Source organism: Jaculus jaculus, chromosome 14, assembly GCF_020740685.1.
Source record: "Jaculus jaculus isolate mJacJac1 chromosome 14, mJacJac1.mat.Y.cur, whole genome shotgun sequence".
Classification (NCBI taxonomy): Eukaryota; Metazoa; Chordata; class Mammalia; order Rodentia; family Dipodidae; genus Jaculus; species Jaculus jaculus.
Window position 1 is genome coordinate 75,822,789 of NC_059115.1, and position 15,784 is coordinate 75,838,572.

A 15,784-nucleotide genomic window follows, 5' to 3' on the forward strand; every position below is an offset into this window, starting at 1 on the left:
ACATTAGCCAGATGCACAAGGGAGCGCACGCATCTGGAATTCATCTGCAGTGGCTGGAGGCCCTGGTGCGCCCATTCTCTCTCTCTCTCTCTCTCTCTCTCTCTCTCTCTCTCTCTCTGCCTCTTTCTCTGTCTGTCACTCTCAAATAATAAAAATAAACCAAAAAAACTTTAAAAAAAAAGAGTTCTACAATAGCATATTACCTTTTCAAAGTAGAACACTGTGTGCCCATTGTAGATTGATGAAATAAGTTAATCAATTCACATTTGATGGCATGGCTCTTCCAAGGATGAACACCTTACAACCAATAACAAAAAAATCAAGAAACACATACAAATGGAGATGAGATTTTGTCACTGTGGTTTAGGAAAGGAAATACTTCTTTTCTTTAGAATTATTATTATTTTTTAACTTACAGTGTAGCAACTTCTGTTTTTCTTCCTCTGAACTTTGTGCAGATTCCATGACTATTATGGATCAGAGCACAAGCCTTTGAAAATGTGTATTCAGAAGCTCTTCACAAGTTTCTTTTCATTTTACTTGGTTAGCTACCAGTGAGTGTTTGCACACATAGAGAAGTTCAGGGAAAATTCTACGTAACTCCAACCAGCACACTATGTGGTGCAATATTAGAAGGAAAAGTACATATTGTTCTCAAGATTAGATTCTTTAAGGCTGATGCACATTATGACAATCTGATAGTAAATACCAAAACCAAGCTGTATATTATCACATCTTTGAACCTTTTTGCATTATACAGATCACACAAATATGATGTACATTCTGAGATTAATGTGACCAGTAGATAATGATGTCAGTGACATGACAATATTATATATATATATATACATAGTATATTACATATATATGTACATAGTCCCTGTTGCATTTAATATTAATTTGGAAATACAATGCCAGCATCAATTTTTAGATGCTACATTCTTTGTTACAAGAGTACATCTCTACATGGGGCCAACATTTAAGACACTGAAGCATGAGGTCAGTACACACATACACACACACACACACACACACACACACACACACACACACACACATCAGAAATATAATGAGTTATATACCGAGACACAAAATCAGTTGTAACTCATTAGATAAGTTAAACTCATATTTAATGACTTTTTGCAAAGGAGTTTAGAATTATAATGATGATTTCTTATAGACAGAGTGATTTCCCAGTAGTCTAAGTTTTCTAATCACATAAGAAGAACTGCATATGATGCTGAATAAATTATGAACCATAAAATTGGAAACAATTCCTACACTTTAATAATATCATAGTTTAACACAAGAAAAAAAAACATGTTCTTCCTTCCCCATTCATTTCACATAAGCTACAAAACTGTATTGGTCTTTGGAGTGCATATGCAGGAAGCAAAGTAGGCAATTTTTAGAAGTATTCTATGGTTCTGATGTAATAATTGGAGAAATTCTATATGAAAAAAAAAATAGTTTCTACAAAGTATATCTCTTGGATTCTTATTAAATCAGAACTGACATAGATTTGGGAATGAGAGACTAAATGGACCATGGTAAGCCATGAAGCGTGTAACTGCCCACGTGGCATCCGAGGACACGGCTGAGTTTTGCATGAAGGGTGGCTGTATGTCGATTGTCTGTCTCAGGTGTGCACTTCTTACCTTTGCTTGTCCGCATCCCCTCATATGGCATCAAGCACGTGTTCTACATCACAGTGATGCAAAGGCTCAGCAGCTTAGTGTAACTTGTGCCTAACACACAGTGCCACAGTGGGCATTTGAACTTGAAGGGGGAAAAAAATCCATCCTTGGGTCTATTACAAAATAATCTTTGGCCCCATCACTTAAAATTAAATTTCTTGCATGTAAATTTCCTTGTGCTTGGAAGTGGGATAAGAATTCTGTGTCAGATAGCTCCCAGAGGTCTTAAAGACTTAAACCCAACGTGAAACAACTATGGAGACTATGTGCAGCTCTACAAACCTAATAATTAGTAGAATAAACAGGTAGTCTTTGCTACTAATAAAGTCGTGAGCCTATATTCAATCCATGACAGTTCTTCTCTTATTCCTTGCTATTTATTTCCCTAACATTTCGCTTCTTACTGACTTCCTTCTACGGGGACAATCCCTGTTTCTGGAAATGTAAAGTTGCCATTAGTGTGGCTGAGCCTGTCCTCCAATGTGTGCACACTCGTTCTTCTCTTTGTTTTTTGTTTTGTTTTGTTTTTCGAGGTAGGGTCTCACTAGAGCCCAGGCTGACCTGGAATTTACTATGTAGTTTCAAGGTGGCATTGAGTTCACGGTGATCCTCCTACCTCTGCCTCCCAAGTGCTGGGATTAAAGGCATGTGCCACCACACCAGGCTGGTTCTTCTCTTTGGGCTTCTTATCTCTTCCAATAAGACTTAGCCCCAAATAGGAAAAAGGCATCCTTTAGAAATGGTTGCCTGAGGACAACCCAGGTTGGAAAGTTGTTAATAAGTTGAACAATTGTTTTTGGCCAAAGAACATTACTCTTGTGAGGCAAACGGTGACCTTTTATTACAAAATCAAGTAGACAATTCAGATATTATCTCAAATTCTCTGTGAGTACTTGAGATTGTGTCACCAAAAAGCCATGTGTTGGAAACCCAGCCCGATGTGTAGTTTGGGAGGTGGAACCTTTAACAGGTGACAAAACCACAAGGACCCATGCTCACAAATGCATTAATGCTTCTTCAGAGGAATGGGTTCTTGCTTCCTTTTCCATCACTTTGTCCTTCAGTCATGTGACACTTTCCCCCTGGAGTTACGTATGTCTATTCACCGCAGATAGGGCACAGAGAACAGATCAAAGCACGTTCACACCCAAAGTACCAATTCATTTACTGGCTACTCACAAAGCAGGGTAGAGGTCACTTACTGGACCATGGGTGACTCCCCAGCAGCTGCCTCAACCAAAATCCCACCCCAGCTCTGATGACTCAGCTCAGAAGCTGCATCTCCGGTGCATGCTGCAGGACACTTGCCAGTTGCTAGCCAGAGCAGGGAGGGGAGTTTTTCCACAAGCAGTTGTTTCCCCTTTACATAACCTCGTGGAGGGAATCTTGCAACTTTTTCCCTGGACTTATTGACCTTGTGAGTCTCCAGAGCCTCCACCTTCACCCCAGATGGGAAGGTTTCTGTTCCCAGGAAGTTGGAAAGTGTCTGCACCTCAACAGTTGATTACTACCCCGGCAATGAGAGAGTATGGTCATATAACCTCTTAAGTTTCAGCTCTCCCAGGGTTGATCTCCGGAGCCTTCCTCCTGCCTCCAGGAGGGAGTATTTCAGTCCAGAGGGATTTTCTCTGCAGCATCTTCTTTTCTGGGATGATGGCCCCCTCAACCGTGGATTTCTCAGTCTTCAGGAGCTTGAAACGATAGATGTCTAGTCATTGTAAATGACATGACCTCCAGTAGTCTGCTTTAGAAACACAAACTAGCCTGAGATGGAGGCATGTGACAGACAATGCTGACAATGCCAGAGCCAGCCTGCTTCCTCAAGGAAGCCTGTACCCTGTCTCCTGGTCTGCTTCCCAAAACCTCCTCTGCAAGCTTCTAGGCTCTGTGGTGAAGACACTCTGACGCTCACTGACAACGATAAGGCACCCCACATATACTCGGCACTAAGACCTGAAGCCGGGAGGAATCTCTGTATGTCAGGAGCCATCCCAACCTAGCATACAGTGGACAAAGAGGAAGACTCAGGGGATGGCGCCTGGCACCGCTCCTCCTTCCATGGTCACCTTACACTGCTGTGCGTTCTTCCAAGCTGTGTTGTCCTGGGGGATGCTCTACCCCCGTGTGGGGTAGTGAGTAAGGGACATAGTAAAGGACAGCTCATCTCATTTGTCAGCAATCCTGTGATAACAGGTTGGGAGGATGTTTCATCAAACTGAATAAATTACCCTAGTCTGTAGTGCCCACCGCCTACCTGTGCCAGCCAGTGGGATGGAGATTGCCAAGAGATACAAGAAAACACCCACAGGCAATCTGTAGGATATCAGGTTTATTGAAACTTGCTATCAGGAAAATTAATCTACTAACAAGGTTGAATATCCAGTGCCAGCCAGACAGGAAAGGAGGTCCGTTGGGAGTGTGGACCAACCAACAGCCCTTCTTGTAAGACCCACTGGTGGTGGCATGGACAAGCAGAAATTTGTTCTTTCCACAGGGTTTTGATCTGCCAAGAGCCGGAGCGGCATTTCCCTGCTTCACAGTACTGCTTAAGGGCTGTGTGCAGGGGACTGTGAACACCTCTTTCATGGTGCTCCTTCACCACAGCTAATACTACTGGGAAAGGATTTTAAAGGTTAGAAAACATTAAGCTGTGACACCTTCAGCTCACCTTCCTCGGTATGAGCAGCATTCCAAGGAATAGCTAACTTCTCTCCACACAGACCTTATCTCGATGTCCCTACCTCGGCGGATTTGGCCCACTTCCACTGCTCCCTTGCCTTATTGAGAGCCTTGGGAATGGAAAAGAGGTATTTGTGGGACATGGCAGTTCATATTGATGCCGTGTTTTGCTCAGGGATCATATATAGGCTTAGCACTTTGAAGTGCTGAATGATCTACAGAAATCATTTCAGCGTTCATGGAACACAGTTTCCCTAGGTGTAGAGCAAAGAAAAAAAATGGCATTCCTTTCACTGAGATCTGATTGTGAGAAAGAACAAACAATTATGAATGTTGACATCCAATACAAATATCAAGATTAAAAGATTGGGAAATTGCCTCTGTGCTGTTTCTTAACATACATGACTAGACAGTGATAATTTGATGACAGAAATTTTCAATTTTCTCATTTGTAACTTTTGTTTAATAAAAAAAAAAAAAACCTAAATGGTAGGAATCCATGTCCCTCCTGTGGTGAATTCAGTCAAGTAACTTTTTTCTTGAGCCAAAAACTATGCCCTGTTTAAAACAATTTGTTTCACTATTTTTTTTTTAAGGTAGGGTCTCATTCTAGCCCAGGCTGACCTGGAATTCACTAGGTAATCTCAGGGTGGCCTCGAACTCACGGTGATCCTCCTACCTCTGCCTCCCAAGTGCTGGGATTAAAGACATGTGCCACCACACCCAGCTTGTTTCATTAATTTAACCCAAAATTGAAAAATATGTCTGCTGTGGTTTCTTTGAATTAGTGGAGAGTTCATGGCCTCGGCTCTTCTTTGCTGTTGACTCTGCACCACCATTGGACAGCTTTTGTTTGCATAAATCCTCTGGACTAGTCTCATCAAGGTAACCAATGCATCCTTTTTGCTAACCGCAGGAGCATCTTTAGCCCTGTTGTTTCTGAACACCTTAGGATCCTTCAATACATCTGACAGTTCTTCCTAATTGAAATGTTTGCTTATTAGGATGTCTGATACGGTACTCTCCTGATTTTCCCTCACACTTAAAGAACTTCCCTCTGAGTTGTTTGAAACCTCATTAGTTGTTACCTGAGCTATGTCTCTGGCGTTTCTCCCCGGTCACTGTGCATCCTGTCATTGTGCCTTTGCGGTGACAGTCGCCTGTACTCAGGTTTTCAGTGGTGATTTGTCTGTTATTCTGAAACATTTTATCCAATCACACTTAAATGTTTAACTGCCTTTCTTGTGGAGAAAAAGCAGTTGGATGTCCAAGATAGTTTAAACTCACTGTGTCCAAAAATCAAATCCATTATCTTTCCCCTTCCTAGTAACTTGTTCTGTTGTGTTTCTGGGCATGTCCGTGGGCCATGTATACATACAGTGTAGGGAGAGGCCATGAGTCTAAATTTCTTAAGCAGAAGGAATGCGACTTAAGGCCTCTAGCGGTTTAGTTTCTACCTGTCGTCCTTCCTTGCCCCCTCAGGCTCTGCCACCCTCCTGTCTTCATCAGCCGCTACTAATCAAAGTTTACAATTCAGATATCACACAGTCTCAGAAGATTTCCTAGTGTCTGTAAACTTTGGTAGAGTCCTTCCCATTCATTTTCTAGAAAATTTACCGTAGATCCTTTCCTATCATAGGTGCTTATAGCATATTATTGCAATTGTACACTTCTCTGTACACTTCCTGTCCTCAGCCTTCGGCTTCGTGAAGGCAGGGACCACAGGGTTTGTACCTGTCTTTGCATCTGTAGGTTTTACTCATTGTGAGACACAGATTATTTTGTTTCTTCCCTTGTTCTGCTGCCTGAATTGTCCCCCTTACCTCCTCAGGGGCATGCATTCTCAATTATTCCCAACATAGCCCGGGTGTTATTAGTACTGTAAATCTCTCATGACCCCTCTAAATAGAATCTATTCATTTCTTCTTTAAGTTCTCTCTTTTAGAGGGGGACCTGCTAGTTTTCAAGGTAAAAGAAACTCATTTTCAGGGATGGGTGGTGAATTTATGTTTAGACATAACCGCAGCATTGGTTTAAAACATGAGCTATTTCCACAATAGGTGGTAAAAAAGCCACTGCCACAGTTCCGACCATGGCCAACCCAGGCTGTGTGTACCCTCCCCACTCCGCCCCACACACTCACATTTCCCATATGAGAACAAGACGAGTCTGCGGTTTCTGCTCCAGCACCATGGAGAGTGGTTGTTGGAAGCACAGCATGTAAAAGACACTCCTTTCTTTCTGAGCTTCCTCTTCTCTGACCTCTCCAGTCTTTGGAGCAGCTGTTTATGATTTTCATTCTTGGAACACTGAATTTTTTTGTATACTTAAGCTTATGGGAGGAAACTGTAGCTACCGTCCACCACTGAAGAGGCTTCCTAGTAGCTGAGATTAGTAAATTAAATTCCTAAAAGGAAAAAAAAAAACATGTCTTACAATGGTTATTAATTTGTCCCAATTACAAGTGACCACAGGGCTAGGTCATATGTTATAGGAATTATGGCATGCATCCACTTTCATAATTGGAGTGGATAGTTCCTAGATAAGGGGTATGAGCTAAGAACTTGGACCAAAAGTTGTTTCTGTCATGAGCACCACCCATGCTACTGGCTGTAATAGAGTCTAAACCACTCTTGGAACTTACAATGTGCACATATAGAAAGAATCATATATATTCATATATACATATTATTCATATTTTATGTCCTTAATGCCTAGGGCAGTCCTTAACATGTACAGAAAATGATGGTGTGGGGAAGGAACTACAAACTGCTGTCAGTGAAAAGTGAGGGCTTACTCTATGGATAGGAACTGGTATGCCCAGATACAGTCATTGCACTTGATTAAAATCATCTAGACTATCATTGCTTCATGTTGCAGAAAGCCAGGAAGCCCTTTCTTCCCCAGATTCTCCAAAAGGGGGACATTCCAATGACTCAATTTGGATTTCTCACATCTGTCATTGTAAGTCAATAAAGTTATATTGTATTAAACCACTAAATGTGTGATAGTGTTTTGAAGCAGCAATTGGTAGTTAACATATTTATAAAACATGCAAAATATATATTCTCCTTGGGTATTTTATTATGCTTATTTTTGGGTCTAAGAAATCCTGATAGATAAAAGAGTTTGTCATTTATTTAGCAGAGAACTTTTATACTCTAGCTGCTCAGGTAAGAATTGTCTAACTCCCAGAAGCCACTGCATGCCCCTTTTGCCAACTCTTCAAAACTGGCCAAGCTGCGGTACTGTCTCCTCTCCGAACACTCTGACATCATCCTCTTTTAAGGCCTTATACAATTAGAATGGGTCCACAATAATTCCACATCTTAAATCTTAATAATTTCTACAAATTCATGTTTCCATGTTATGAATTTCAGTTTCCTGTGACTGGAAATTTGGGGGGGGATATTATTATAATTCTGATTTAGATTCTGTAATTATTTAAGCTACACTAGCAATTGTTCCAAAGATCAGTTTGACTGTTATAGTTTCTCAGCTATTGAGAGGCTAACCAACACCCTCCACCCCAGCCACCAACCAACTCGAAGCAGATATTTTGTTTCTTACAAATTTAACAAGTCATAGGTAATATGCAATCAGACTGAGAACCCATGCTTTCTTTTAAAGTTCTGGAAATTTATATTCCAAAGAGCTGCGGATCCAAAAGCATAAGCTCTGGAGTGTTAATTGTTTGGGTGCACACAGGGCTACGGTGTGCACGTATAGAACACACTCTGTGTGTGTGACATTCAGGAGCTGACTTAGCATCCAGGGTGCCTTCCTGGGGCCTCGTGTGGGCTCCCTGTGGTGGCTAGAGGAAAACATCAGGCGTCCCCTTCCATCACTCACCCGCCAGTGGTTCTCTGATCTCTTCTCCTCCACAGGACTAGAGTTAGAGATGTGTGTAGCCACACTCAGCTGTTGACATGGGTTCTGGAGATTCAAGCTTGGGTTCTCATGCTTACATAGGGAGCACACTTAACCCCTAAGACAGTTCTCTAGCCTCTGACTTTTTCAACTCCCAAATTTCATAGAGCCAAAGAATTCAAAATTTAATTTTTCAAGAGTCACAAAACAAATTTGTCTCAGAGTCAGCAATTAATCCTTACGTGCCAGACTGTCACAACATTTGTCAACATATGATTTTTATTCCTATTTTTAAATACCTGACCTTCCCCCACAATGGCCAACATTAGCTACCATAGAAGAATCTAGGCTTTCTAGTTACCTCATTCTATAAAGATCTGCCCAGTCTCCATCAGCACCCCAATAGACACATCTGATCTTCGTTTCATATTGTAATTCTGCTTTTCTAGCTATCTAGGGTAAAGTCATTGAATGCTTGTCCAGTGAAGCAGACCTTTATTTATTCATTCATCTCTTCTTTAACAGAATTGCCTAGCTGTCACTAGGTAAATTATCGAGGAAATTTGCAAAGTAAAGCAAGTTATCTCATACTTATTAAATCCACACATTTCTCATCTTTTTAAAAAGAAAATGTTAAAAATCTTTAATAGCAATAATGTCGTCTTCCTGTAGGCAAGTGTCTGTTACTGTTTTATTTCCTGACAACCTGGGCCAGGGTGACCTTGTTCAGTTCTAAGTGGGCAAATGCATTCTTTTCTCCTGGCGAGGCTGTGAGAACTCGCACTGGCGAAGAGTACCTGGTTTGTAGAGCTGAGAACAGCTTCATCTCATGAGGTAACTCACCACAAGCTCACGAGCTGTCCTTGAGGTTTGATTCTGTTCTCCGCACTCAGCAATAAACTAAGCAAATGAGGCAACATTAGTATTGAACGGCTTCAGGAGTTCCAGTGACAAAGTCTACAGGAGAGTGCTCGTGTTCATTTTGCTTGGTACCCTTCTTCACTCCTCACATTGCCGACGTGTATCCTGAGACCGACTCCCCCAAACCCTCCTTTTCACTGTTTCTACCGCTCATGGTGGGCTGGCTCCTTGTGATGTCTTTGGGGAGCAGATATTCTCATAATCAAGTAGAAGGAAGTGTGGTTTCCTTCAGATGCATCACATCGCTGTGCTTTCTACTTCAAGGCCAGCACTCTGGTGGAGTACATTTCTTTCTGTCCTTGTCTGCCTAGAACTGCTGCCTCAATTCTAAATCATCAGGTGTTTTTCTTGGAATGGGATTATATATGCACATTATTGCTGAGGCCTTTGCTTTTTTTTTTTTTCTAGTTCTACTCAATGAAAAAAAATTAACAATAATATTCATCATCATAAAACAGGAGCTAGCGGTCGGTGTGGTGGAGCATGCCTTTAGTCATGCCTTTATTACTCAGAGGCAGAGGTAGAGGGAACACAGTGAGCTTAAGGGCACCCTGAGGTAAATGAGGAACTCCAGATCAGCCTGAGATATAGTAAGCCCCTACCTCAAGAAAACAATAAAAGAAAAAAAAATAAGAGCTGAGCATGGCAGCACATGCCTGCAACCCAAGGACTTGGTAGGCTGAGGCAGAAAGACCATGAGTTATTGGTCAGCCTCAGTTACGGAATGAGTTCAAGGCTAGACTGATGATATAGAAAGACCTTGTCTCAAAAACCAAACAGACAAAAATGCACAAATAATAATATAGGTGTAGCTGTATTCAATCCATTTTCAATTTTAATAAAGGATAAATTTGTGCATACGTGTATGTTTTCAATTTACCCACCTTCCCCTCAATCATCTTTCTTCTTATCACTAACAAGAAATGAGATCTAGAGTCCACTTGCCTAAATTTAAATTCTAATCACACACTTTCTTTATTTCAATTTTTGTTTTTATTTATTTATTTATTTATATGAGACCAACAGAGAGAGAGAGAGAGAGAAAGGGCACACCAGGGACTCCAGCCACTGCAAATGAACTTCAGGTACATGTGCCCTCTTGCACATCTGGCTTACATGGGTCTTGAGGAATTGAGCCTCAAGCCAAGATCCTTAGGCTTCACAGGCAAGTGCTTAACCACTAAGCCTTCTCTCCAGCCCCTAGTACCACACTTTTTAATTACATGATATTAACCAAGTTATTCAAGTTGTTCCCTGCCTCATCTGCATGATGGAAATCAGATACGGTACTTTACACACTTTGTGGTAAGGATCTGATGAGAGAAATCACGAATGCTGAAACTAGCATCTGGTGTGCAGTGAGTTCTCAGAACTTAACTATTGTTACATTTCCTTCTGAAGCTATTCATATCTCCATGTGAACCAAATGAGGCAAGTGCCAAACAGAAGCAGAGGTTAGTAAGAGGAAGACTGGGTCTATCTTAGTCATCAGGAAGGAAAGCAGAAAGCTCAAAGTCCACCATTTCTTTTCTAACCATCCTTAGGAAGTTGTAATACGTCCTCTCACTTACCCCACTTGGGGTTTTGTCATCTTATATTTGCAACTTGTAAATGCTTACTGAGGAATTCTCTGATTGAAAAGCCTTCTAAAGCTGGGCGTGGTGGTGCACGACTTTAATCCCAGCACTTGGGAGGCAGAGGTAGGAGGATTGCTGTGAGTTTCGGGCCAAGCTGAGACTCCATAGTGAATTCCATGTCACCATGGGCTAGAGTGAGACCCTATCTTGAAAAACCATAAAAAAAGAAAAGAAAAGAAAAAGCCTTCTAAGTACAGTTGGTTATCTCACTACAATGCTTATCATTGTTTCCATAGAGAAATATAAGCAAACCAATGTAGAAAAAAAAAAATCTCTCAAAGGACACATTTGTTCAGCCAAGAGGATATTTTCTTTCTTTTTGACATGTATATGTGTGTGTGTAGCATGTATACATGTGTATATTCATGTTTGCATATGTTGTATGGATGCATGTGTCTATGCAGGTATGCGTGCATGTATTTGTGCAATGCCTTTGCAGGCCAGAGCTCCATGTTGGGTGTCTCCCTTGACTGCTGTGTACATTATTTGTTAAGACAGGTTTTTTCTCTGAAACTAGAGTTCACTAACTCAGCCTCTGGAACACTGGGAATACAGGCATGTGCCATCACGTCCAGTGTTGACATGGTTTGCAGGAATGTGCCATCACAGTCAGTGTTGATGTGGATTACAAGCATGCACCATCACACCCAGTGTTGACGTGGATTATAGGCATGTGCCATCACACCCAGTGTTGATGATTACAGGCATGCGCCATCACACCCAGTGTTGACGTGGATTACAGGCATGCACCATCACACCCAGTGTTGACGTGGATTATAGGCATGTGCCATCACACCCAGTGTTGATGATTACAGGCATGCGCCATCACACCCAGTGTTGACGTGGATTACAGGCATGCACCATCACACCCAGTGTTGATGATTATAGGTATGCGCCATCACACCCAGTGTTGACGTGGATTACAGGCATGCACCATCACACCCAGTGTTGACGTGGATTATAGGCATGCGCCATCATGCCCAGTGTTGATGATTATAAGCATGTGCCATCACACCCAGTGTTGATGATTACAGGCATGCGCCGTCACACCCAGTGTTGATGATTACAGGCATGCGCCGTCACACCCAGTGTTGATGATTACAGGCATGCGCCGTCACACCCAGTGTTGATGATTACAGGCATGCGCCGTCACACCCAGTGTTGATGATTACAGGCATGCGCCGTCACACCCAGTGTTGATGATTACGGGCATGCGCCGTCACACCCAGTGTTGATGATTACAGGCATGCGCCATCCAACCCAGTGTTGATGATTACAGGCATGCGCCGTCACACCCAGTGTTGATGATTACAGGCATGCACCATCACACCCAGTGTTGACGTGGATTACAGGCATGCGCCATCACACCCGGCATTGACATGGATCCAAAGGTTCCAATCTCAGACCCAGTGCTTGCAGAGCAGCCACTTTACTGAGTGAGCCTTCTCCACAGCCCGAGAGAACTGATCACTCCTTGAAGAGAACAAAGGAACGAGAGCGCTGTGCTCTTGTCTCTGCTCTACCGGACGTTCTCTGAAGACCCTTGCAGAAAGAAAGAAAAAGAAAGACAGGAGAGAAGATGTAAGGATGAAAAATGACATAAAATGTTAACTTCATATCAAACATGAGTGAAAACAACATCTTTATTGTCAATTTGTAAGTTAAATATTTGACTACATAGCAATCTTCCTTTGTCTGTGGCTTGGCTTTTTGCAATTTCAGCTCACTTCAGCCTGCAAACATTAAATGGGAAATTCTAAAAATAAACAACTCTTAAGTTTTAGACTGCATGCTCATTTAAGCAGTCTGATGAAATCACCAGGGTAGCTGCCCAGTGATGAATCACCCCTTTGTGCAGCACAGACACTGCAAATGTTACCTGCCTGTCAGTGAGTCGGTCCCCACCTTGGTTATCGGGTAGACACCATATCATCACAGAGCTAACATTCATGTCGCCCCTGTTTCACTTAGCAATGGCCTGAAATCACAAGAGTAGTGATGTGGGTGACTCATATATGGCAAAGAGAAACTTGTAAAGTGCTTCATTTCAGTGAAAAGATATAAGTTCTCAACTGAATAAGAAAATAAACATAAATTTATGCTGAGGTCACCAAGACCTTGGTAAGAGAGAATATTCTATCTGTAAAATTATAAACAACAACAACAACAAAAAAGAGACCGAAAGAGTTTGGACAGATAGCTTGTGAGGAAAGTGCTTGCCTCACAAGCATGAGGACCTGAGTTCAATCCCCAGAACCCATGTGAAAATACCAGGCATAAAAAGTGACGTGCGTTTGTAATCCCCGCACTGGGAAGCAGGGAGTAGGGATAGAGGTCTAGACTAGTTGGCAAGTTTCAGGCCAATGAAAGTCCCCTGCCTCCAACAAAAAGAAAAGAAATGAAAAAAGAAGAAACAGGCTATGTTCCTGAGGAACCACACTTGAGAGCTAGAGAAACAAAAAAAAATCATGTTTTGCTGTCATTTTAAGATCTGAAAATGTTAGATGTTATGACCTGTCACCTTTTCATGGCTAAAACAACACCCAGCAGGAAGCATCCTATATGAGGAAACAATTTCCTTCAGGCTTACGGTTTCCAGGGGAAGCTTCGCTGTTGCGGGGAGCAGCATGGCAAAGCGGAGGCTGGGCAGTTGCTCCTCACCATGACAGCTTGAAAACAGCAGCAAGAGTGAGCTATCGCCCTAGCACTGACAAACTGGGCTGACAAACCTCGAGGTCCACCTCCAGAGACACACCTCCTCCAGCAAGGCTCTGTCCACCAAACTGACACCAGCAGGGGATCAAGTATTCGAAACCACACCAGGCTACAAGGCCCACCCCCCAGCAACACACCTCTGGTAGCAGGAATTTGCCTGCTAGGAGCTGAAGCTACAGACTCCATTTTAATAAAACACTTGAGTCTATGGAGGACATAACGTTCACAGTACCACAACATCTAATCACAATACTTAGAAGGCTGAGGAAGAAGTTATCCCAAGTTCAAGGCCTGCCAGAGCTACATAACAGGAATAGGCCTTAGTGTATGCACACGCATGTGCACACACACACACACACACACACACACACACACACACACACAAATACAAATGTTTGAGGCCATTGGAAGACAAAGAAACACTAGTGATTGAATGTTTAAAGAATCAGTTAATACATGGATACATGAATAACCCTTAACAATTTTGAGTATCTGATGAGTTGTCCCAGGTGGCTCCAGGGCCCTTCAAGCTTAAGCAGCCTCTGTGGTGGCCTCTTTCACTGAGTCATCACTGTCCTTAGAATCCTCAGTATCTGGGCCAGGACCTGGCCATCCACAAAGCCTTACATCCTTAGGAAACCATATTTGTTCAAATCTGGATGGTGGAACTTAATAGTTTTTCAAATATTTAAAAGATTTCTGTAACTTGTAGTGTTTTATTCTGTTCAAAATTCATGTCATTGCCAGAGGCATTGCCTCCCCCCCCGCAATAAATGATGGCTACCCCACAACACATAACCCACAAACCCTGGGGAATACCAGCAACCCCACTGAGGAGTGCCCCTTGTGGAACGGGGCAGGGAAGAAGGAAAAGAGGGTACCAACACATGTTGTATCCATACAAAATCCTTTTTAAATATTTTTTTATTTATATTTATTTATTTGAGAGAGAGAAAGAGAAAATAGGCACACCAGGGCCTTTAGTCACTGCAAACAAACTCCAGAATCATGTGCCACCTTGTGCATCTGGTTTTGCATGGCTCCTGATGAATCAAACCTGGGTCCTTTGGCTCTGCAGGCAAGTGCCTTAACCACAAAGCCATCCTTCTAGCCCAAAGCATGTTCTCTCTCTCTTTCTAGATAGATAGATAGATAGATAGATAGATAGATAGATAGATAGATAGAGATAGATATATAGATATACACATTCATGTCAATGGGGGCTGGAGAGATGGCTCAGCAGTTGCCAGCAAAGCCTAATGACCTGGGTTTGACTATCCAGTGGCTATGTAAAACCAGGTGCACCATGGTGCATGTGTTTGGAGTTCATTTGCAAAGCCACGCAAAACCAAATACACAAGGGGGCACATGCGACTGGAGTTCATGTGCAGTGGCTGGAGGCCCTGATGCACCCATGCTCTCTCTATCTCTCTTCTTGCAAATAAGTAAACAAAAATATAACTTAAAAAGGAACTTAAGATACTCCTTTCATTATGGAAAGTTTTTTTTCATCATGTCAATGTAACACTGGCCAATTAAATTAGCAACCATTAACTCATGAACATGAATACAAGAAAAATATAGTTTCTGTGCATATTAATCCTTGTCAGTCCTCCAGATATGAAGGTTTCTCATAACATACTCAACTAACTTGGAATAGAAAATATTTTAATTTTTCTTCTATTGAATAAATACAATTTTTTTAAACAATGTTTCCTTAAGAGTACACCATAGCAATTGTATGAAGTATAAGTAATGCATAGAGATGACTTGAGCACACAGGGAGATGCATATAAATACATGAAAGAAACCAGTACATCTTATCTAAGTCTGCAGGTGACTTAAGTACATGGAAGGATGTGTATAAACATATGAAAATACTGCAACATTTTACATAAGGTACTTGAGCATTCATATCATTTGGCATTTGATAGAAGGCCTGGCATAAGCATCCCACAGGTACTGAGGGAAACTGTATATTGTGATAGATTATAATTTTCAGTTGTAATTATGTTGTTGTTGTTTTAAGGTAGTCTCACTGTAGACCAGGTGATCTGGAATTCACTATCTAGTCTCAGGCTGGCCTTGAACTCACAGTGATCCTCCTACCTCTGCCTCCCAAGTGCTGGGATTAAAGGCTACATCTTTCCTCTTTTGCATTCTAATTCTTTCTCTTTCTCTGCTTTCTGGATTATTAAGGATTATTTTCTCGTCTATCTAACTGTATATAGTCACAGACTTTCCATATTACAATTTTTTTAATAG

The 15,784-nt window shown here is 41.8% G+C and overlaps 1 protein-coding gene across 13 annotated transcripts in view; it reads right to left on the minus strand.

Annotated features, from left to right (window-relative positions):
• Positions 1–1,113: 1,113 nt before the first annotated feature.
• The window catches only part of LOC123454767, a 63,167-nt gene continuing 48,496 nt past the window's right edge, over positions 1,114–15,784 (minus strand). For 7 of the 13 annotated variants that reach the window (XM_045134128.1, XM_045134127.1, XM_045134125.1 and 4 more), the window contains 3 exons: positions 12,211–12,346; positions 6,520–6,783; positions 1,114–3,388 (listed from right to left, as the gene is read on the minus strand). In XM_045134128.1, coding sequence (XP_044990063.1) covers positions 3,242–3,388; positions 6,520–6,783; positions 12,211–12,346 — 547 coding nt within the window. In that variant the 3' untranslated portion in view covers positions 1,114–3,241. Of the gene's footprint in view, positions 3,442–6,519; positions 6,784–7,173; positions 7,333–12,134; positions 12,347–15,784 lie in introns of all 13 variants that reach the window. The other 6 variants (XR_006633476.1, XR_006633477.1, XM_045134130.1 and 3 more) reach the window with 6 other exon arrangements.